The following is a 26,250-nucleotide window of genomic DNA, read 5'->3' as shown; positions in this document are numbered from 1 at the left end:
TTCATTGTAGCACTATTCACAATAACGAAGACATCGAGTCAACCTATGTGCCCATCAGTGGTGGATTATATAAAGAAAATGTGGTACATATACACTGTGGAATACTAGCCAGCCATAAAAATGAACGAGATCATGTCCTTTGCAATAACATGGATGCAACTGGAGGCCATTATCCAAAGCGAATTAACACGGAAACAGAAAACCAAATACCACATGTTCTCACTCTTAAGTGGGAGGTAAACAATGTGAACTCATGGACGTTAAAATGGCGACAATAAAAACTGAGGACTACTAAAGGAAAAACTAACTATTGGGTACTGTGCTTTACCCTGGGTGACAGGATCAATCAATCTGAATCCTCAGCATCATGAAATATACCCACCCAGGTAACAAACCTACACATGTATCCCCTGGCTCTAAAATAAAAGTTAAAATTATAAAATAAATTGAATTAAAAAAAAAGTTGTGGTACACAAAATCCTGCATCCCCAAATGGATCAGGGGCCTAAAGTACAGGGCATTCATAAACGATCTTTAATAGTTTATGTAAATGTTGCCTCCTGTCAGTAAGACAGCACTCATCTTAAATCAAAAACTATAATACTGCCAGTGTCTGTGATACATTTATTTCTTTAAAGGAAGTAAACTTTTAAGCCAAACTTCTTACCTGCTAGATTAGAATTCACTCCATTCAGTAAAATCCACATATTTTCAAGATATTAACAATCAGCATAAATTATAGTAAGTTAAATAAATGTCAACCATCTGTAATTCTTACAGGAGGATGCTTGTTTGCTTACAAAAAGTATAATTTTTGCTAATACATTGTTTTGTAGCATAGGCAGCTTTGGGGTTGAAATGGAATAAATTTCATTTCATTTTCACAGCAAATGGATGCTATATAATGAATAGAACTTTTCATTGACAATCTTAAATGCATTACATTACTCTTAAGGGGCATTGTGTTTTTCAAATGTTTTAAGCTAGCATCTCTCCTAGACTTAAACGACAAAGTGAAATTCACCATTTCTAGTTTGGCTTTTTTCTTTTTTTTTTTTTTTTTTTTTTGAGACGGAGTCTCGCGCTGTGTCACCCAGGCTGGAGTGTAGTGGCGTGATCTCGGCTCACTGCAAGCTCCGCCTCCCAGGTTCACGCCATTCTCCTGCCTCAGCCTCCGAGTAGCTGGGACTACAGGCGCCCGCCACCACGCCCGGCTAGTTTTTTGTATTTTTAGTAGAGACGGGGTTTCACCATGTTAGCCAGGATGGTCTCGATCTCCTGACCTCATGATCCACCCGCCTCGGCCTCCCAAAGTGCTGGGATTACAGGCTTGAGCCACCGCGCCCGGCCTAGTTTGGCTTTTTTCTAAATTTGTCTTCCTTCTTACACATCATAAATCAAGTTTGATCCATACTGGAAACCATATGATGTTTTCAAACTGATATCTTTATTAATGAAAATATGTAAGTATAATTTCATGGACAGTTTTTCTCAGCAGCCTAAAATCTAATATCAATTGTTATGAAGTTCAATGCTGTAAATAACCATGAGCTCTAGTTAGTTGGCAAATTTGAAAACACATTTTAAAATAACACAATGAATGTTGACTAAACATTAGGTCATTATTTCTAAATCTTAGTTTAATATTATCACATTTCCATTGAAAAAATTGTCCTTCTTAGAATCAGGAGGATCCAATTTTAGGATTTTTAAGTTCACAGGGGCTACTGGTTCTTACCCAAAGCTAGTGGCATATTGACTAAAACCACAACAGCCGTGTCTATTATGTTTCAGGTCGCTGGAGTAGGTTGATGCACTGGTGAAATAATAGGTTATGTTTCTGGAGCATAGACGGGAGAAAAGGACAAAAGTACTAATTAAATTTGAAATCTGTATAATCCTGGAATGATGAATACATAGGAGAATAGGGTAATTCCAAATGTCAGCCTCATTTTCACTGAACTTCTAAAAATTTTTAATAATGCTCTAATTTCTCACCTTCATATGAAAGTGAAGGTCCAGTTTTAACAAAGGTCTTGAAAGAGCCCAAATGCAAACTTAGATATAATATTCTTATGTTTAAAAAGTGCAGTGCAAGCAGCCCATACTCTTGCTACTCTGGTGGCAACACAGAACTGCCATAAATCATCTCTTGGCTGTATACAATTAATTTTGTGTTCTGTACTTGTCCTCCTCTATGTTTTTATGCTGTTTTTTTTTTATATTTGACTTTTGAGGTCACTGTTGGTTTTAGGTGAAACATCCAAGCTTAATATTAAAATATCACTGGGTGATATTGTAGTAACAAGTTCTAATAACCGAACTCAGGGTCACCCTTTCTGCAAGTTTTAAAATTAACTGTCAAAAAAATGTCAAAAGAAAAATATCTTGTAACTCCTTAACCTTTTTGAATATAAGATTTAAATAAGTTTATTATACTTCTTGAAAAGCAAAATATTTCTACTATCACTGCCTATTTTCAGTGATGCTTTATCTTATTTATTATCACCCTAGAAATGGTTTTAGACTTCATCATTGGTTCTTACTATTTAGCTGATTGCAGTAAAACAGAAAAAAAAAACTTTTTTAAAATAATTTTCAGAATAGCTATTCTTCCAGACGGGAGTCTACGGATCCTAAATGCTTCTAAATCAGATGAGGGAAAGTACGTTTGCCGAGGGGAAAATGTCTTTGGTTCCGCTGAAATTATAGCTTCGCTGTCTGTAAAAGGTAAGACAACACGGGTAAATGTTTTACTGCCATAGTCTCATGGTCTTATCAGAAAGAGAATAAATATAATATGAATGCATATATCTTTGGACTTAAGTGTGTACATGCTCCTGTTTATAAAATACATTGCAAGCATAGAACTAAAACAGCCAAATTGTTACTTTCCACCATTTAGGGTACCAAAAGGGAAGGAACCTCTTATTGGCAGAAATTTTCTTTTGCTTTGAATAAAATTTCTGAGAGAATGAGGCAAGCTTTCTGAAGTTTTCGTCAGTGTCTCAAAATTTAAAAGTATGCCAACAGTATAAAAACATTTTTCCTCTACCAAGAATAACTTTAGCATCAATCAGTAATGTTCCTCTATTATCAATTCAACTAGGGATTTGGGGCAGAAAGGAGCAGCAGCAGGAGGATATGATGGAGCGTTGGTATAGGACTTCGCATTAGATAAACTCGTTCCAGGGCTGGCTGTTGATGTCTGTATCAATGAAATTTTTATATGCCTTTATTTTATATAAGAAATATTAATATTACTGCTTATATGTTTCATTTTCTAGTTCTAAAATGAGCTCGATTTCAAGCCTAGAACATGCTGTTGAGGCTCTATGTCATTGTTTAGTGATAGAAAATCTGTCTTAGGCATTCCCTTCAGATGTTTTTCACAATCTATCTTTAACTGTTTTCATTGTGCACATATCATATGGCAAACCACACTCTGGCCATAAACATATAAAAATATTATTTTTTTCTATCTTTAAAATAAAAATGTAATTAAAATAACCAGTCCTCTGATATTTGAGAAGAGAGAACATCAAGAATGAAAAGAACAAAATTTAAAATCTACCTTCATTTATACAATGCATTACTGGACTTCAACGCAGTCTTTAGTTCCTATTCCTTCTGTGTGCTAGTCGGTCCATTTTATAATAAGGCAGTACTAGATAAAAAGACAATTTTAATATAACAACAAAAATGTTATTTTCTTAATCATGAGTTTAATTATTTACTCAGAACACTCCAATCCCCATAACATTTAAACTACAGTGTACTGCATTTATCTGTCTTCTCTGATGAGGCCAGAACTTAGAATGCCATATGGAATATTTGACTTCCAGCATGTTAATATTTACAGTGACATTCCTGTCCCAGAATTGCACTTTTTTCTCAGTGACTGCTTAGAAGGATGTGGGACATTAAAGGATCTGATCAGTGGTTATGAGTGGTGTTTCATCAGACTGCACTGTTGCAAAAAATAGACCTAGAATAGGAAATTTAAGCCAATTGTTAATTAAGCCAATTGTTAATCACTGTTAATTGTCTTGTCTCTATGACCAGTAATCTAATTAGGAAAGAAGATAAAACCAAAATCTTATCTTCATCACCTCTCTACTATATTCAAAACACATTATAATGTAATCAGCTACACTAACTTAACTCTTAAATGTAAAGCCTGTATTAACCTTTATTTGTTCAAAGTTGCTCTAAACCCAGTAAAAAAAAGTGTCTATTTTTAAATTTTAACTGAATCATGAAGAAGTTAAACATAAACATTGTTTTCTCAAAAAACATTTCCATTCAGAGTTTCTACCGTTCTTTTTGTATCTCAATTAAGCCATCTACAACACTGCAAAGGTACAAAAAGAGGTACCTTCTGCTGATTATGAAATACTTTTCTACTCCTAAAAGCTTCCTGTCAAGTGTAAAGCAAATACAAGGTGGTGTCGTTGTAGTAGTATATTTTTATCTCTGTTAAGATAGTTATTTGCAGGAAGGTGCTTTCTATTGCCCTGTAGCCTCCTCTCATCTTTAAAGAAGTGAAACCTCCCTAAATTCTTTCGGAAACGTAAAACATTTTTATTGTAAAAATTCTTTCATTTACTTAATGATCCTTGAAAGTGGTCAGAGAAGCTACAGCCTCTTCTTTTTTTCTAATGTTCCTCCTTCCATAAAGTCAAATGCTGCTTCTAATTAGGTAGTCTCTTGTCTTTTTAAAATCCAGGTTACCTTCTTAATAGGAATAGAGGCTCTTAAATCATGTGTCCCCTACAAAAGCATGGTAATACGCCCTAGCATCCAAAAGCTAATATTTTACTTAATAATTATTTATTTAAAGATGTAAAAAATCAGGTATATGTATCTGAAGCAACTGTACTGTAAAGATTTTTTCTTTTCTCAATTATTTAACGTAAAATATAACATATGGTAACACAACAGGTTAATTATGTTAATTAATGTATTTTTATTTCTATAGAACCTACAAGGATAGAACTTACTCCTAAAAGAACAGAATTGACAGTGGGAGAAAGCATTGTTCTTAACTGCAAAGCAATTCACGATGCTAGTTTGGATGTCACTTTCTACTGGACTCTGAAAGGACAGCCTATTGATTTTGAGGAAGAAGGTGGACATTTTGAAAGCATCAGGGCCGTAAGTGAATACACTTTTATTCTTTTAGTAATGATAACTTTAAAAATGTTGAATCAAATGTAAGACCTTGCTTAGCTATGAAATGCTAAGAAAAAAAAAAAAAAAAACAGGACAGAAATCAGCTTGATAAAAACAATCACTTTCTTCCATTTTTTATGTTATGTCAAACTGAAAGTAATACGTTATTATTTTAAAACCGCCAGTAAAAAACTGAGAATTCCTCATTATGTAAATCTGGTTTCTTTGCCACTTTTATTTAATATTGACAATACTTCTTAAAAGTTATGTTGCTAAAGTGGCGATTGCATTATTTAAAGCATCATTAACAGTTATTATGATACAATAAATAAATAAAATGCCTGCCTGTCCTTCTCCTCAAGAATAGTAATTTTTGGAATTTCTTTAATGTCTCACATTTATAAAGATTAAACATGCAACTCATAGTCATAAATGCACATTAGCCTTAAGTCAGTATTCAAAGATATACTCATTTTTTCCCTAATATCTTCTTTTATGTTGTGTACCTACATGGCAATCAACCAAATGCAGTGGGAAATCTTTTGAACCAAATCCCACAGAACCATCACAGTGCTTTAACTCTAGAGAAGTGAAAAGAGGCCCCTTCCCTCCATCGACTTGTTTAAAATGTAATAGAGTAACATAATGACAGAGGGAGGAGAAAGACAGATGGAACCGGGGTGGTGGAAAAAGAGAGACTTTGGCTGGAATCTTCCTTCTATATCGGCTAAAGAGATGGAGCCAAATACAATTTTTGCCTACAAATTGGATTGAAAATGCTGTTGCATACTTATTACTATCAGTTGATTTGTCCCTAAACAGTTTGAGAAGCATTGGAAAACCATAGCTCTAGTGAGCTCAAGTATGTAAACTCATTTTCAATTGGATTTTATTTTAAAGGTTATGGGATACAAGGAAAAAAAAAAAAAAAAAAAGCCCTAAATCCAAAGTCAGAAATTCTCTGGATCGAGTCCCAGTTTCATCTCTAATCAGCTGTGTAACATAAAGCCAGTCACATGATTTGCCTGGGCATTAATTTCTGGAGAGATAAAGTGAAAAAGTTATACCAGATAATTTCTAAGATAGCTTCTCACTTTAGAATTTGGTAAATGTATATTACTAGAAGAGTAAAGATGAGCTCTCTTTGTTGCATTTTCCAATGTAACAAAAATTAGCCACTTTCTTCAAAACTATTCCTTTCTTTCTGGTTTACTTTCCAATTAATAGGAGAGAGTATATAAATAAGAAACAATTGCCAACTACCTTGTTCACCATCTCATTAAATGAGCTAATTTTAATTGTTCGTGTCCAAGTTATATGTAAACTATTTAGATTGTGTTAAATTAAACACATTTTGCTCTGCTTTGTGGTTTTCCTTCTTCCTTTATCTTGGGTTGATCATTCCTTCCTACAATATTATTCCTACAAATTTTATAACATGGATGATGCAAAACGGACCAAGAAAATTTAATTTTAAAATATCACAGTTTTATAAAAAATTCCGTAAGAAAATATCTTCTTAGGATTGTCTGCAAACATCCATTTTGAGTGATCACATATATAAAGCAAAAATATGTCCAAAAATAAATAGCCCCCTTCTTATAACTAATCCCCCTCTTTATTTTAAAATACCAATAGAAAAATTAATGCACCTGGTGAAGTTACATGAATTATTATTTTTGTCTCTTAGACATAGATATATTTAGGTTGATGTCATTCATTTGTGGCAATAAATCCTTTTTTTCCATAAAGTGAGCAGTTAAGAATATCTACTGTGTTCTTGTTTGTATATATGCTTTCCTTGCCCCAGAGAGCGCAAAATGGACTCCTTATTCCATGCAAGCCCATATAATTACAACCCACTTTGAAATTAGGCTTTGGATTAGAGACAGTAACAATAAACTCTGAGACAGGAGAAGAAAGCAAATTATGGTACTGAGAAGGGAGAAAAACATTTAGTTTTAAGGTACATAGCCAAAATATACTTTTAGTATGCATATGTACTTTAAAATAGATGGAAGCTTCAAAACTATAGCGTGTATAAGAAATTATCTATCAATCACCTTTCTCTCAGTTACTTCAAACACTGAGTTTTGGCTGGCTTTAAGGACACACACCAGAGAAAATACCATTGTATGACAATAAAAAGGTAAAGAACAGAAAGAACAACATTCTATGTCCCTTCTGCCCTTCTCCATGTAAAATATGTCTGGAAAATAATGCTTTAGGAGAAAACATATAAAAATGTTATAAAGAAAGGAGATTTGAGAGGTCTTCTGGGCTTGCGGATACCTTCTTTTTGTGAGACCAAGGATAGACTCTGGGAGTCAGAGGGACAGGATGGGGCTGAGAAGAGAACCAAGAGGGGTGACTCAAGACCTGCTCCGAGTTTCCAAGAAGAGTCATTGAAGAATCTTGAAGGATCTCCTAAGGTGTCTAACCTATCCCAGCAGAGTAAAAACAATAAAAATGGGATTTAGGGATTTAAGCAGAAACAGAGTGTGCTGATGACTGGAGCACTGTCTAGGCTAACTGTCCTAGGACAGAACCCTGCCAGTGGGTGACTGAATGAGGATGAATCAGAAGAAAAACACATTACCACTGCATGAGGTAACATAAATTAACTAAACCTCTCAAGTGGGAAAAAGATATAAAATATTTCGTATCTTGTAGATGCCAAAATATGACTTAATGATGTTCCCTATTTTTCAATTAGTTGTACTGGTATCTTTTATATACAGACATTAGTTTGTAGATAAAGCTGTAGTCAATTATTTTACATAGCCTTCATATGCAATCTATATACAATGTACATTGTATACATCTATATACATATACATCTATATACAATGCACATTGTTATGTTTTAAAATAGATGATTGCTTTGAACTGCATTTCAACATGGTACATAAACATATGATCATATCAGGCTAAAAAATAATATTGCTTTAAGTTAAAAATTATGTTTAAATTAAAATATGAATAATGAAAATGCTTCTACTATTTATGTTGCCCTCTTAGGCCATGTTTTACAAATTCAGCAATTTGATTAATTTGGAGCGAATCCATTATTGAAGTCACCGTTGAAAGGGGAGAAGCAATCAATTAGTACATAAACATTTGATCCAATTCATTCAAATCCTTTTTGTTTTTGGCAAATTTTATGAATAAACTGAATGTAATAAACTAGTTTTCAATCTTTTTAATTCTACAAGCAAAGTGCTGTTGGAGGATGGGGATCAAAAATAAAAGGCATAGCCCTTCACACCTAAGAGGGCTCCATTGAAGGGTAGAAATTGCAGGATGGGCTGTGATCTGCTATAACAGAGCTACACCAGAGAACTATGTGCATACAGCTGTTAGAAGGGGTTGGTATTTGAAATGGACCTGGCTGGGAAGGATTTCACCAGGTGCCTAGGAGAAACTGCATTTCAGACAGAGCGAGCAGGTCAGGCAAACACAGAAGGGCAGAAGAGCTTAGTGTGTGTTTTGGGAACAGTGAGGAACCAGTGAGGGTATATAGTAGACAATAAATCAATATTTGTTGAATAAGTTTAAAGGAAAGCAGCAGAGGCCTCAAAGGCACTGATTTCTGAGCTGTAAAGTTTGATTTGTATTTTGAGCACAACAGGGATTCACATGATTCAGATTTGTCTTTAGGAAGATAATTCTGACAGCTGTGTGGAGCAGGGGTTGACTAGTTTGTGGATTTTACATTCAGTGTAGACCTGTTAAGTAGAGGTTATAATAAGGAGATAATCATTGTAAGTGTTGACCTTAAATAACCATCCTGTAACTAAATAAAAGCATTTCTACAAGAACCTCTGATTCCTCTCGGGATGTCTGAATAGCATCTGAGCTATTGAGCATTGCCATGTGGCCCCAGAGCCACAGTCTTCATGGAGGACTGTGGTGAGCCACTGTTTTCCAGTGACTTGAAATCCTCTAATTATTCATATAGAATATAAGAAAGTTTCTATCCTTACAATGCATAAAGAAGTGTTACACTGAATATCATGGTGGCCTGCAATTTGCTGCTTTTTTAACAGAGAAAAATATCTCATGCATTTGTCGTCAGAATGGTCCACTAGAGAAGAACTGCCCTTTTCATTGTGAACCTGATAAATTGCAACCAAATAGGCAACTGAGCCAAAGTGCTATATAGCTGCATGGTCCTTCACATTTACCCAGTTCTCTGGTTATAGCAATACATGTAGGAAGACAGAATGGGAATTTTGAACCCATTTTTAATGAGGAAACTAAAGAATAAGACTTTTCCAGGCCACCTAAATTGGGGTAATAAGATTCAGTATCATGTGATTTTTAAACTACACATTTGTTCACTCTCCTTTATAAAGCTAACTCTCTCCATATTCATTGACCACTTATGTGTACAGCCTTTGTCTATAAACTGTGGGAAATAAAAATAAAAGGAAGGTTTGATTCCAGTCTTCAGTAAACATAAAGATAATGCAAGACATTAAGCAATTCAAGAAAAATATGACCATAAAAACAATTACTAACTTTTAAAATCACAGTCAAATTTTGTTTAAGACTAGGAAGGAAAGAGATTAATGTGACATTTTATGATCTGTGGAGAAAAGCTAAATAAATAATTGAACACCTATGCGCCAAACACTGAGCTAAGATAGACAGTGTATGTATATCTGTCTAGGCACACACACACACATGCACACACACACAATAGCTCACTGATTCTTCTTAACAACCATAGGAAGTAATGTTATTTGGGGAAAACATGCTACCTGACCTAGACCTCAGCAAGTAGAATTAGAATACTCAAAGCAGAAAAAAGAAAGGCAATCTAAGGTGAGAAAAGATATTGTATCTTAGGGTTGTGCTGGATCATACAGATTATTGAGTTTGGCCTAGGCTGTTATCTAGAAGTCTCTTTCAGTATCATTAGTTCATGTCCTAACCCTTTCAGTGATGAGGATTCACTCCTCTAAAGTTCATTTCATTACCAGTCACTTCTGAATGTCAGAAGGTTGGAAAGTAGGAGTAACTATGATCACCTGTATGCCAAGCATGAGACTCATAAGGAAACATGTCTGATTCATATGCAGAATTTTTGTGGAGTATTAGGTGAATAGAAAGACAGAATATAAACCCCTTAGTGCCTTGAGAATTTTATATTAGCTGAAAAGCTCTAGCCTATATTAATTTTATTATTACAGATACTTCTATTCCTAGTTTATCTTGTTCAGAATTAGCAATTTCCTAAGGAGTAAAAGTCTCAGAACACAGCGAGTGCTCAAATGGCAACATTCTGTTTCCTGATTGATACATATTAATTGTGTAAAAATCAATGGAATCCTTGGGTATACTGCCAGTTTACTAAGGCACAAAGCTGTAAGGGTTTCATGAGCAAATGCTTCTTCCTCTTCTTCATCAACTTGGCATGCGAAGCCTGGGAGCCATTTCACCACTAAACAGGAAGTGCATGAAAGGGCGGAAGATCTAACAAAGGCTCACAGTCTCTTAGACTCATTATGTTTGCTATTAACATTCACACTTTCATGTAATATGGTCCCATCGACTCTGAGCGCTACCCTTTCCCTATCTCACTAAGGGCCTATCCTTTCTCATCAGTTCAGATCCTACCTCCTGGTTCTTTGTCCTGCTCTGAACGCTGGCAACCTAGTAATCCACCCATTTTCTATTCCAACCTCCTGACCACCGTATATTTGCTGTATTACTGTTCCCTCCCAATCTTTCACCTAACTTAAAAAAATTGTAATTTTAATAGGTCAGAAACATACAGTAACCATCAAGCAAAACTTGGGGACCCTCACAAAGAAAGGTTACCTTCAAAGGTTTTAGAATATTCAGACTATCCCAGAAAAGTGCACCATATTCATTCTCCCTGACTTGTCTGTGCTAAAAAATGTGCCTCCACTCACTGTCTTCTCAAAGTAGAAATCATTCCCAAAGCAAATAAGAATGTCCATCTTTTTTTAGTATGTATATATGTTCACATAGTTTATGAATATGACCAACATACACCATTTAATTCTGTGAGTCTCTAATATTTTGTGTATTGATAAACTGCGGAAATCCTAAAAACAAGGGCTAATAAGTAATTTTATTTTTCACCACTTTGTACTAAGAATGTCCATAAAATAGCCATTCAGCCAATCCTGGTTCAATAAAAACAAAACCTGATATAAAGCATTTTCTCTGCTTAGCCAACTGCTACATTATTTCAGAGGTTTTAATATAATTAAATACTGCATAAAATTCTGCTAAAATCTGTTTTCATAACAGAATAATTTGTTTCCTTGCTTTTTTACTTTTTATACAAAATTGGAATATCACATTAGCACAGTTTGGAATTAAATGAAAGGTGACTGCCTTAATGACATCTAAGACAGTCTGTTATTGGGAGACCCTTCCTTACTTCCTGTGGGTCCCAGGGCAGTCAGGATTGGAAAGTAGTGCTTTATTGATTGTCCATCTCCATTTGACTCTAATTAGCAGATTTTCCCACAGAGCAAAATGTGAAGTGTGCCTCTTCACTTTCTGTAGATTGTCAAAATTAGTAAAATCAGGTAATGTCTTCAAGTTGTCACATATAAAAAGACAGGCTTAGCCATCCAATTCATATGCTGCACTTTGTTCATCTAAATATAATCTACCAAACTTCCTATATTGTGGTAGGTATACAGAGCATTTTTATTAATTTGGAAGTTCCATTTTTGATAGCTGTTTTATCTTTATGACAGGTTCCATAACATTATGTGTGCTATGAATAGTTACTAGTATCCTTGCAAATTTTTATTGTGGTGTAGAACTGGAGGTTTTTGTTATTATTGTCAGAGAGACTATAAAGCTTTTTCATAGAGAAAGGCAATTTTCATTGTGGGCATGCTGGGAAATATTAGATCAATACCTTGGATTCTGTAATCTCTGAGGGGATAAGAGTACCATAATTCCCAGAGACAGCTAGGATATTTTAGGTTATTGGATAGAAAAAAAAGTGAAGAATGAGAAAAAGAAGACACTCTTTACTCCTTAGTAGAATTTGCTCTCCTAGGTTGTAAATTTCAAAAGTTAAATATGCTTCTAGTTTAGTAACTCCAGAAATTTTAAAAATGCTTACATGTGTCTAGGACTGTATATGTTTTCTCTTTTTGAGGTTTTGTTTTTTTCCAGTGTTGTTTTTCCATTTCATACCTATATAAACCCAGACTAGTTTTTAATAATCCTATATTCTCACTGAGTTGGTTGTTTTTAATCCAACAAAAACATGAATTTATCTGGAATGAAGTGCCTATGATTGGGAAATGTGATCATTGGTTGGCCACAGTGGGTTGTTGCACTCACTGTTGGTAACTTTGACAATAAAGTCAATCCGATGTATTTCAGTGATGTTTATTAAACCAAATTCTCTCCTAACCCCAAGTTACTTTTGTCAATGACTTACTTGGACATAGCAGTCTTTCTGATATTCATAACAAACTTCTCGTGCAAGTTTCTATTGATTATCCTGTAATTGTACATTGAAGAGCAATCAATGACTCCTGGTTTTAAAACTATTTTCCCTTTCCAATCTGACAGAAACTTTAGAAGGCAAAAACAAGTCTTAATTATATATATGCTATAAAAAGTTTAGAATGAGTGAATAACCAAATAAATGAATAATATCAGATCCATTCTTTATAACATTATCACTTTCCACTTATATCAAATGTTCAAGTTACCAAAATGAGTACTTAAATTATGTTTGGTGCCTAATAACCATCTTTTCTCAGTATTCAACTTTACACATAATCAGTACTTTCTTTTATTTACATCTTAAGGGACTGCTGTTCACACCTTGATAATTTTTCGTCATATCTCTACCTCCCTCTTGTTTTCCTTTACTTCTCTTTCACTATTCATATTACTCGTGAGCCTATTCCAATCAATTGAAATAGGAAGGATAAATAACGTGTCAACTTTAACTGAAGATACCATAAGCCGGTGTAGTAGATGCTGTGGTGTGTTGCCCAGATCCTCCCTTCAAGACCGAGCCACTCCTTCCCCAAGCTATGGAGAATATTGGTGGTTGACAGCTCTCAGCAGTGTTCCACTTTGGGAATTGCCTTTAGTCAGAGAGAGTTATCAGGCTCAAGCGGTGCTCCATCCCAAGCTTATGCTGAATGCATACAGATGATTAGTGTATAGGGGTGATTATAAAGACCAGACCCCCTCCTCAGCTCCAGAATTACAGCTCTCACTTATTTAATGCCTAATAGATACCTGACAATATGCTAGACTTTTCAAATATTATTTCATTTACTTCCCTCAAATACGCTATGGTGTAGAAATTGTGTTACTGTTGTCATTGTATGACAAAAGAAGAAAAAGAAATTTAGAAAGATAAACAACTTTCCCAAACTTAACTGTTGTATACAAGAGTTATCCAAACTAGGACTGAACTCCAATACATTATCATTTATCAGATCTAGAGATATCTAGAACTATTTAGCAAGATTACATTTTTAATTCCCTACTTAGTAAATTTAGTATTATCTTGTGAAAAATATAGATAATTATCATTCATCCATTTTCAAATTTGTGAGCCAATTATTTCCATTGCTAGTAACATTTTCATGTATTCTTCTAAAATTATTCATTCTTATGAATTTTATACTATGATTGTGTGGTTACATTTACACTACAGGAGATCCAACTTTCAAATATTTATGCATTTCACTATCATAGGCAATCTCCTGCCCCTTTGCCAAAAAACATATTTCTATTAAATATGGATATATATTTATATTTATATTAAAAGCAGCCGTATAAGTCAGATTATTAAAACCTTAATTGTTTTATAATAAGTTTGAAACAGTTTCATTGTCTGAGTAAGACCTAAGCTAAAACATTTAAATATAATTTTACATCTTTAACAGCCCTTTTTACCCTTCTTCCCTCATAGGTATTATTTCATTGGATTCCTGTAACTAAACTGTTAGTCAGTCAAGTTATATATAAATGAGAAAACTGAGCCCCAGGAAGGAAGCCAAGTAAAGATCCAACCTAACGAAGGCCTGAGCAACACAGGCCCATTTATGGAACAGGCCCCATCATCACTTGGGCTTCTTTGAACTTAAAACTTCATTGCCATGAACTATGTTCCAAATCTGATTTGCTGTTGTAAAGCACAGAGAGAACTAAAACTAGCCGTAACTCTTCATCGTGTCTTTCAACAGTGAGATGATAAAAAGATGGAAGTCTTACCTCTTTAGCTGGGTAACTACATCTGTTATTACTGTACTTACTGGATCACTATTAAAACATTAAAATTATATGTTCAGTAAGATAAAATCATCAAATTGTTTAAAATTCTCCCATAAAAGTTACTGAGAATTAATTGAGAAACATCTTAAAATATCCTACTACACTTGCCTCTTCAGATGTTCTGTGGGTGTGTTTTCCCATTAATTAAAGCTCATTCTTCTGGCGGCTGTAATTATTTCATTTTATAGTATGTGAATCCATTTTTATCAACATCCCTTTTTGGGCTTTGAAGCTTCTCTCAAAATGGATATGAGACGCAATGTTACATTGCTTTAACAACTGAAGTGGATGCAAAGAATGTAGAGTACAAGGGTCTCAATCGTTCTTCTAAAGAAAATAATTGGTATCCACATTTAAAATCATATCTGTTCTTAATAAGTATGTATTTACAGCATTGTTTTATGCACATTTTTGGCCACCAAAATCCAGTTTTCAAGTCAGATACCTGAAGTGTCTCAGATTCTTTTTTTTTCTACCCCCATATCCATCAAATTTTCAAATATTACTAATTCCATTTTGAATCTGTTGATTCCTTTTCTCCATTCCTGGAGTCAAAGTCCTATTCCCAGCACTTATTTCTAGGGCTGTCATCTCACCACCTTTTACACTATAATCACAATCATTACCATGTTTCTAACAAGTCGATTTTATCATACTACCCCTCCCCATTCCATCCAAGTACATAAATGTGCACATACACACACACACACACACACACATGTGCGCGCACCCTATCTTGGATCTAACTCCAGCCTATATATCAAACTTCATCTTCCAACATTTTCCCCTTATTATTTTACAGCAAAGCCCAATAATTCTCTGAAAATATCATGTTCTCACATGCTGACCCACTGCCAAGAATACTATTCCCTGACTTGTAAGCTCTGCAAACTGCAGCATTTGCCTCAAGGCAGCTTGAAGTCTTTTCCCAGTGCTTCCATTATACCTTACAGATCCCGCCATCAGAGCAGGTATCAAATGCTGCTTTAAACATTTGCTCGATTTTTTTCTCTTCTAGCCTTTATGTTTCTGAAAGTTAGGAACATACTTATTTGCTGAACTTAACACAGTACCGGGTGCACATTAAAGACCAAATAAGTATTTGTAGTTATTAAAGGAATCATTAGACATAGGAGTATATGAACTAAAAACTAGCCATTCAGAGTAGGTCACCAAGAAACAAACATTGACTAATATATATATCATTATAGACAGATAAATAGATATATCATTCTATATATAGATGTCTATATATCTCTCATTGATCTGTATGGAGAGGTGATATATAGATATCTATAGATCTATAGATCTAGATCTATACATATAGATAAATATGAAAAAAGAGAGAAAAGAGAGACAGGCTCTCACTCTGTCACCCAGGCTAAAGTGCAGTGGTACAATCTCAGCTCATGACAGCCTCCACCTCCCAGACTCAAGCCATCCTCCCACCTCAGCCTGTGGTTAAATAATGTTAGTTAACAGAGGAAGTTTCTAACTTCCGTTGTAACTATAAAATATGTCGGTGATCAACATGTTTGTTCATTTTACTTCACATAAAAATTTAAGTATTTTTAATGTCGTCCTAAAAGTAATTGTTTTCTCTGGAGATAATAATCACAGGAGTTGCTAATAAAAGAGAAAAATACAATGGATTCTAGTTATCATGTTGAAGAAATACTGATATGTTTCATAAGCATTGTGTTATTTTAAGGAGAATGCCCTACATATATCTATGTATCTACGAGATATAATTTAACGTGGAGAATGCTGAAATGCATAATATAATAAGGCCCTGAATACTGGAATTTTTACCTTGTAGGAATAATATATGAAAAAGATTTTTCTTTTTAGTTTTTTGAAAGCCTTCTTAGATAAAAGATTGTCCCTATTATCTAATACCACATAAGATTTAGGATTTTTATAAGCAAACAGTTCAGTTTTACATTCTGAAATACTACTGATATGTAAGTATGGTGTTTTTATTTGATTGACTCCTATGTTATTTCTCAAAGTGATTTTCAAAGAGTTGGGTTTTCGAGAGGCCATTATTTCTAAGACATCTTTAAAATTCTACCTTCATTTTGCAATTTCTCTTTTGGCATCTGTTTTGTATTAAATTCTAAGGGGTGACTAAGTGTTATGATATATTTAGTTTTCAGCTTTTCAGAATCCTCTGGTTTCTTTCGTGGACTATTTTTATCATATTACAGCATAAAAATCAGCTTTAGGAGTCTAGAATTAATAACTGAGTAGGTAGCATCTCAAAGATGTTTTCTCTCTCAGAAAAGGAAGAAGAGGAAATTTTAGAAAAGACTATTGGACTATTATTCACTTCCTTTTTCCATCTGGTATCCATTATACAAGGGACCTGGAAAAGGTCACTTTAAAGAATTTGAGAAGCATGACACCATTATCTTTAATGAATAATTGAAGGCTCTATTGAGCATTTATCAGTGTACAATACAGTCAGCCTCTGTCTCATGGTTCTGTATCCACGGATTCAACCAATGTGGATGGAAAATACTTTAAAATCAATAACAGCATGCAACGAAAAATACAAATATAAAACAGTACAGTATAACAACTATTTACCTAGCATTTATATTATATTAGATATTATAACTAATCTAGAGATAATTTAAAGTATACTGGAGACTATGCATTAGGTTACACGCAAATACTACACCATTTTATATAAGGGACTTGAGCAAGCATGCGTTGTGCTATGCTGTCCTGAAACCAGTCTTCCATGGATACAGAGGGACAACTGTAGATAAATTCTTATTTTATCTCAATTCCATGGAAATAAGTGGAGCATTCATACACTAGGCACTGTTCAGGAGCTAAGGATTCTGCATTAATCAATAACAAACCTTCTATGGGAGGTATATGAATACAACTAAAGTAAAGTACTGCCATTTAGGATCAGTCTTATAGAGGAACATACATATAGAGAGATATATGGCAATTGTAATGAAAGAAGTATGTTCAGGGAGCTGAGTCAAAGGTACACATCACCCAACCCGTGGAAGCAGGGCAGACTTCCTAAACCAAATGTTACCTGAGCCTACTCTTAGAGTAAGTTTTGCAGACAAAGCAGAGAGAGGAAGTACAAAAGAAAAAAGACTTTACAGGTAGAGGGTGAGCATGATAAAATATGGGAGATACTGAAGTTTTGTCTACTAAATTCCAATAAATAATGATCTTATAGTTAAACTTCATTTCATATATTACTATAGTGATTCTATATTAAAGAGGGCTTCTCAAATCCCCTGTGAGAGTTAAGTAAATGACCATGATTATTCTTGGTTTCAATTGTAGCAAGGTACATATACATAGCAAAAGTAAAGTTACAGATGTTTTCCAAATTAAATCCAGGAATAAATTGTATCTTGCCTAACATAAGTATATGTGTTTTACATAAATTTACGTGTTGCTTGAAGCTTTCTGTGGTATAGATACAATATAAATTAACTATTACGACTGTTAACATTCCATTTTTAGGGTCATTGAGATAATTCCGAGGACTGTGTGATTTTTCTCGTGAGGTTGCTTGTTTTTCTAAAGGCAGCTCTAAGAATAAGTGCACTCAAGGAAAACAGGGACTAAGATCAGAACTTCTGCTTCCTTTCACATTTATTCCCATACTAAACAATAAAGTTTTTTAGGACAGGGATTATATCTATTTTGCCAACCACTGCCAGCACCTGGCATCACGCCTGGCAGATATATTTGCTAAAAGAAATATACACTAAATAAAATATTTGTTTAATTATTATATAAACAAATAGAATTGTATATCCTTATATATCAGCACTTTTTATATCCTTATTATCTGCTGAATTACCCAACCAAAAAATAAAAATATATCAATGTCAGAAAAAATGTGATAAATTTGTTCACTTTGCAAACACTTAATGGTTACCTGTAATGTGTACAGTATTAACCAGAGTATGGCTGAATAAGGCCAGGCCAGAGCTCTTTTACATAGAGCTCTTTGTCTATTAACAGATAGATGGACCTCCAAACAACTATTTAACATGATAAGCTTTAGAGTATTCAGATATTATACTGATGAGAGAAATAAACTCGAGGAGAAATTTGAGTTAATAAATAGGTATGCCATTAGCAGAAAAGCTTGTTCTTAGAATTAATGTTCAGTTGAATTCAACTAAGCTCATTACTAAAAGTTATTCAACCTACTAGCATAAGGTAAGGTAATACTCTGATAATTTTTGAATTACCTTAAAATCAACTCTTTTTCTTTATATACCTTACACATTCTATAAAACCAAAAGAATTTACTATTTTCAAGCAAAATTAGCTAAAATAATTTAGATTGCTTTACCTGTGAAGATACAACATTACTAACTTGTTCAGACTACGTACATCTTAAGAAGCCTCAGTAAGACTAAAAAATACTGCATTTTATCCTTTCTAACTACTGATAGCCCCATAAATAAATATATTTACAAAATTTGTTTTAAAGTACCTATTAAATATAGTGACAGTATTTCCTAAAAGCATTTTTGAAACTTGTACTTCAATTGCCATTATTTATCATTTGCATAGTAAAGAATAAATACTTGTGGCTTTCCCCAAAATAAGGGACCCTGTGACATGCTCTGCTTACTGAACTCGTCACATCACTAATCATTCCAACAGTCTGCTATAGTGTCTCTGGTGTTTAAAATTACCATAGCTCTACCATGTTAAACTGCAAACATTTCAATATCATATGTCAATATCAAATGTTTCCATTTGCTTTGAAAAATAATCAGGCAGGAGAATTTAAAGTTCATTTTTATTGCGAACTTTTTTTGGGTTTTGCCCACATGGCTGTTTCCAACTACATTTAGTCTCATACCAAAATTCTGACTGGAATAACTCATTAGTCTGTCTCATTTTTATATTTTAGGCATTGAGATTTAAATATTTTTAGAGGAAAAAATTACATTTAAATATCAATGAATACCTTTTGCTCATCTGCTATAACTATAGGAAAGGAACTAAGAAGTTGTTATCCTAAATATATAGAGGTAAGAATTAAATATGGTCTCTATCCATTTTCACTACAAAATAAACTTTGCAAAAACCTAGTGGCTTCAAACAACCATTTATTTAGTTCATGATTCTGTGGGTTGGCAGTGTGGGTTGGGCTCAGCCAGAGTACCTCTTTGGGTCTCATCAAGACTCATGCATCTGCAATCAGCTGCCTGTCAACTTCAAGGCATTCATTTTGGACATCATCTGGCTATTGTCTGGGGCTACTGGAGCAAGTGAGCCACATGTTTCTCATCATCCACCAGGCTAACCCAGGCTTGTTCACATTAAAGATCTCAGGGTTCTAAGGCCAAGAGCAATAATGCTAAAACTCCTTAGGCCTAGACTCAGAACTTGCTCAGTGAAACTTCTGTCACATTTTATTGATCAAAGCAAGCCAGAAGGCCATACCAGATTTAAAGGGTAAGAAAAGAAAGAGGTTCCACCTCTGGTTGGGAGGAACTGCAAAATTTTTATGGCCATTTTTGTAACCTACCACCATCTGCCCGGAATTTTTACATTTCTCCAACTTTCAACTTTCATACCAGAATCCACAGAAGTCTCATTCAATCATGGCTCCAAATTTACTTTCCAGTTAGCTTTTTCTGCAAAACAAACTCCCCAAAATTTATGACTCAAATCTATGGGTCAAGGATTTGAGCTGGACTCAGTTGAGTGATTGCTGGTGGTCTCAGTTGGACTCATAAATGCATCTACTGTCAGCGATCAGGTCGACTGGGAGCTGTTTGGTGACGGGGGCAGCTAGGATGGCTTGTCTCTACTCTAAATGGTCTTCCATTCTGCAGCAGGCTATTCCAAGCTATGTTGCATGGTTATCACAGAATTTCAAGACAGGAATCTCCAGTGCACACACGCAATACAATTGTCTGTTTGCTCAATGCTCACACACGTCTCATTGACCTATCCAAGTCACTTAGAGAAGCACAGAGCGAGTGTGAGAGGAGATTATATAAGGATGTGGATCCAAGACCATTACTATAGCAATCTACCACACAAACTAAATAGTAATAAGTACTAAATGATACATTAGCTATGATATCATTTTAATACTAAACTAAAATTTAGATTGTATGTGTGGTGTGATGTGGAGGAGAGAGGGGTAGGAGTTAGCCTTTCAATCATTTCAATAAAATGATTATTTTCAAAATATAATCATTCGTACAACCCTAAAAGTCAACATATATTGTCACTATCAACGTGAACTAGGTCAACTGCTCTAACTAAATTAGCCAGCTGCTATTTGAATTGATCCTTTTTTACTGAATTAAGTTCAGCCAGACAAAGCACTAACGTGGTTAAAGAGAGTCATTTTTCCATTTTATGTGGTTAATATTCTTTTGAAAATATTAGAAAATTCTAATCACTTCATTGTCAAGAGAAAATCAGCAACAGTTAGAAATTAACAGGGAAACATTAATTTTTAATGGAAACATGAATGGGTTAATTGGTTTTTCACAAAAATAGCATATCTAGAAGACAATCATAATATTTGCTATGTCATCTGTCCTAAAACAACCCTTGTTAAATGTTTCTACCAAATGTTGGTTCTAGTGATCTCAGTGTCTCAGCCATAGTTTGATAAAAAGAAAATCAGGTATATTTATTAATATAAAGAAACTATGGGCATATCTAAAGAGACTATGGGCATATCTAAAGCAAAAATAAAGTATACTGGATATTACACACCCAAAATGAATTCATAGGCTTTTTTAACTAGCATATTCCAGTTGTTTCCTCACTAATGAATAACAGTATCATTGTTTGTGTTATCAATGATTTTGTTGCCACTTAACTAGTGGAGAGAATGAAAATATTTATGAATCTGTTCATAATCTAGGATTACATGAAGGGTTTATTATATAAAGCTACGATAACAGTAGGTTAATCTAAGAAAATAGTAGAGGTTAAAAAAAATAGTCCAGCCTGCACTCATGGTAATCCCAGCACTTTGAGAGGCTGTGGCAGGTGGATTACCTGAGCCCAGGAGTTCGAGACCAGCCTGGACAACATGGTGAAAACCTGCCTCTATAAACACATGGTGAAAACCTGCCTCTATTAAAAAAAAATATATACAAAAAATCATCCAGGCATGGTACCATGCATCTGTATTCCCAGCTACAAGGGAAACAGGTGGGAGGATCGCTTAAGCCCGGGAGGCAGAGGTTGCAGTGAGCCGAGATCCTGCCACTGCACTCCAACCTGGGCGACAGAGGGGAACGGTCTCAAAAATGTCCAGATTTATATTGTTTTCAACTTCTCCAATAGTTCTGTTTCCTACAAAACTTATTTATATAGATTATATCTGTGGCTTTGAAGTACAATATAGGTATACAGATTTTAGCATGTGAATGTGTACCTCAAATAAGTATAATAAGTATTAGACTTGATAATTCAAAAGATTTAGGAGCTTTCACAAGACATTTGAAGATGAAAACAAATATGACTAATGTATATTGATTAATGCATTCGAGACTTGACAAAGTTTATAATGATGATAGATTACATCATCATTATAAACTGATGCTGATGATAGATTACATCATCAGCAGTTGTGCTGAATTTCTTGGATTCAACAGTAATGTTTCCATCTGTGAACATAATGCTAGAAAATTAGTTTCCCATGAGGTAGACTTCTAGCTAGTAACACCAAAAACTAATGTGAATCCCATCAGTGTCCATCAGGAAAACTTTCAAGAATGTATATGCAGTCATGATGATAATTTTAATACATAAAATCAAAAAGACTTAGGAAATCAACTTAACTATATGGCTTGATATGCCAAAAGATAATTCAAATATAGATTGTGTATTGGTCTTCACAAAAACCCAATGTGCTGCCAAGATAAGTTTGAAGCAATACAACTGAGTATTTCTAGGTAGTTGACACATTGTACAATGTGCTAGATTAAGCCAAAAATAAAACTGTCTGTAGTTAGCTTGAGACATCCTATTTGCATAAAGCTTGAATCAAATCTTTAAGATCCAGAGAGCAGTTGTAAAATGTCATCCTCCATGTGTCTAGAAGTTCTTGATCAGCCATTGAGGTTTCATCTATCATCATTAGCATTATATTTACTATTGCTATTACAATTACTTTTAACATTAAGAACTTCTAGCGGGTGATGCCCACCAGTAGTAAAGGTAACATGCTTTTGAGGTTGTGGAACTCTGTTGCCAGCATTTATGTATTTCTGCTAGCTTGAAAAGGTATGATGAATAGTTAATAGCAGAAGAACATCGTAGCAGCTTCCCCAAGATTAACAACTAAAATAAGACTTTTGCTAAGGCACTTTAAAAGAATGTATGAAAAATAATGTCAAATGAAGACCAACGGAACTGAGCTATAGATTGTAGCAGACAACCACAGGGCTAGATCAGTCTGATACTGAGAAAAACAAAAAAAGTGAGGACGTTTTTTAACAGATGTCTTGGGAAAGACCATAACTCATAGAGGCAGAATCTTAAAGAGACTAAGTTCTAAACGGCCATCTGTAGTTATAAATAGAAGGCAGTCTTCACTTGGACACAATGTAAGAAGAGCTGCTTATCAGGTATGGATCATATTAGCCATACAAGCTGATTAGTTTATAATCTTTAGTTGATGGTGAACACTTAACTTTGTACTTCTCCATGGTAACCCTAGCTTTCAGCTCTAAGCCATTTTTTTTTTGTTTATCACAATGAAGGTACATTTAATTTTTCTAATATAAATTTTTAAAAGGTTATTGTAGATCATTTGAATGTATTAAAACTTGAAAGAAGAAAATAAAAACTACCTGGAACACTATGTGGATATATTCACCAGTAAAGTTTGTAACTATGTTTTCATATGTCTCTTCAAGCACATATAGACACATACTTTACACAGGTGACATCATCTCATGGGTGTTTAAAATGCTTTAAAAGGATGACCTTCCCCCTACTTTTATCTCCCCATAATGGCATCCATCACACACAGTTTAGTTTGTTAATATCCTCATGTACGTACTATATTTTACTCTGTCCTATCACAGTCCTGGGCAGATTTACATATCAATGGGGATATTTTTATAATTGTTTTATAAAAATTAAATCATATTTTACATTCTTTTTCTGACTCTCATTATTATCATTCAATAATCTTGAAAATTGTTCCACATCACCTGGTATAGCTCTAATGCATTCTTTTCAAGAGATCCATAATATTCCATAATGTGACTATACTTCAATGTATTTAGCCATTTCCCTATTAAATACCAACTTTGTTTCTTTTGTTGAGAGATTTCTGAACAGTGCTACAGAAAACATCTTTAAACATTTGTATTTTGTATATTAACAATTTCCTTTCTTTTGGACAGATTACCAGGAATAGATGACAGGGTCAGAGAACAAAACTATTTTTAATTTAAATTGGTATTGCACAAAAATATGCAGCCTCAAATTACATTACTGCATTACAGCATTATGCGGTAAAAGTTAGTAGACAGGGGGCAAGAGTTCTTTCTGTAGGCCCAACTTTGTCTCTAGTTAGCTGTACAACCTTGGGTAAGTCACATGTCCCTTGTCTAGGTCTCCATCTTCCAAGTTAAAAGGCTAGAGTAGATGATTCCTAATGACTTTATCTAGTTTTAAAGTTCGGTGATTTTTTCATTTATATTCAAAAAGTAAAATCTAAGCAACTCTCCAGATATAATGTCCAATAATTTGAAATCATGAAATGATCTAAAAAAATTTTAGTGGACACCAACCATGTTTTAGGAGGGATTGCTGATAGCTCTAAAATTATATTTTTCTCTCATAAATATTGCAAACCTCCTTAATTTTAGAAGATGTTTCAGTCTTGTGGCACCCTTAGTACTGGGAATTTCTCAATGCAGGAGGAATTTCAAACTGGAAAAAAATTCAAGTCAGAATTATTCCCCAAGGCAAAAACATTTGTATCTGTGGTATCTTACTAAATAATAAAAGATTCCTGTAAAGTTAAAGATTTTCTCTAAAAGCAACAATAAGCTTATAGAATGAAAAAATGCCATTCTCTCTTTTTAAGAGATCAGCATCCTTGATTTTGTATAACTAGTTCCCTCCAAATTTCACATACAATGAAACAATCAAGCCCTATCAATCTGAAATCTTGGATCAAATATATAAGCATATATGATCATTGGTGTTGCAATAAATTCAAATGTGTACAACTTTGAAAACTCTTTTAAACATAATTCTAAATGCACCTGTCAATGACTTTGGTTGCCAGCATTTACATATTTCTGCAAGCTTGAAGACAATAATCTATGGGGTCACTTGTAATACTGGAAGCTGTATTATACAGTTAGAGAACAATGAGAAGTAGTAGAATATGGTTTCGATGATTTTTCAATATCAATCTGAGTCAACTTTGATTTTTGAACATTCAATAAGTGGCGAATCCTCCTTCATAAAATTCAATGCCTAGCTAAGACTTGTTATTTAAAATGAGTTTTCTGTGGCTGTGTCTTGACTCACTTTCAAAATGTCAGTTGAATTTGCCTGAGCGTCCTTGACCTTGAACTTTTCATAGTTGATTTTGATTGACACATTTATTCAAATTGACCTTTTTTTTAAACTGAACTATTCTTCTATTTGAATGTTCATTAGAAGACGGTTGTTGTAGTCTACAATGTAAGCATTGCTTTGAATAGTTAGCTTTTTCTGACATTGATGTGTTTGAATTCTCTCAATTCTAAGTATTTTTGAAGTTGATGAGAATCTTCCTGATTGTGAAAGATAGTGTTAAAATGGATGCTATCATCCAAATTTTATTCTTTTGCAGTGAGGTATTTTTTTATTCAGAAACTTGTTTCTAAGCATTAGGAACTTTAAAAGTAAGCTTGGCAAAAGAATACTCAGTATTTGGTCATAAAGCACATAGTTGAAATAATACAGCTACTTGTTAAAAACTATGCTTATTAAAATATTTACTAGTATTGCCAATAAAGATGACAAATATATATCTCATAAACTTAAACTGAGAAAATATTTGACAGATCCAAATATGAATTTACTGGAAAATACTCTTTAGAAATGCTGATAAAAAAATAATTATTTCATTAATAATATTAAGTTTCATTTTAAAAAAGGGTATAAAAGTTCTTGTACCATTTTTGTTCATTTCTTTCCTTTAAAATGTCTGTCAATATGCTTATTCCATAGAAAACTGTATATTTCGATGGGAAAAGCAGTTAGCCTAAAATATATCCCTGTAGGGTAGGGCCATTAGGAGCAAAATGGAGCTAGTCATGCTAGGCCTTCTTTCCACTGCAACAATTCTGCTTGAAAAATGAGTAATTCTCTCTATACAATTCATCTCCCTAAATACACAGTTAAACCACTTGGCACCATCAGTCTTCTTCCTGAAAATCTCCTTACACAAACCCAAAGTTCATCCATGATGAATAATGTGTTGCCCACATGACAGGTGACAATGTTGCCAAACTTTCTAACACTACATGGAAGGTCACCATTTCTTGAGCCATGAATACCAATGTCCTCACTGTCCTTCAGTCCCTAATCAACAGTCTCCCTGAGGCCCTTCCAGCTTTCACTAGTAGTGTCATCATGACCCTTCCAACCTTTACACACCTAACCCCAAAGCCAATGTCAAGTGTTTTGGCTTTAGTTAACAGCAGTACCCCACTTATAGGTACCATATTATTTTATAGTTATTCTCTGCTGTACAAGTACTCCAAA

General features: G+C 34.1%; 1 protein-coding gene across 1 annotated transcript in view; it reads left to right on the top strand.

Annotated features, from left to right (window-relative positions):
• Positions 1–26,250, top strand: part of CNTN5 (contactin 5) — a 1,333,698-nt gene that overhangs the window by 1,166,065 nt on the left and 141,383 nt on the right. The window contains exons 14-15 of the mRNA XM_031653895.1: positions 2,603–2,730; positions 4,982–5,157. Of these exons, the coding sequence (XP_031509755.1) occupies positions 2,603–2,730; positions 4,982–5,157 (304 nt within the window). The remainder of the gene's footprint in view (positions 1–2,602; positions 2,731–4,981; positions 5,158–26,250) is intronic.

This window comes from Papio anubis, chromosome 12 (assembly GCF_008728515.1).
Source record: "Papio anubis isolate 15944 chromosome 12, Panubis1.0, whole genome shotgun sequence".
Taxonomy (NCBI): Eukaryota; Metazoa; Chordata; class Mammalia; order Primates; family Cercopithecidae; genus Papio; species Papio anubis.
The sequence above is the reverse complement of the archived record's forward strand: the minus strand, read 5'-3'. Positions and strand labels throughout refer to the sequence as shown.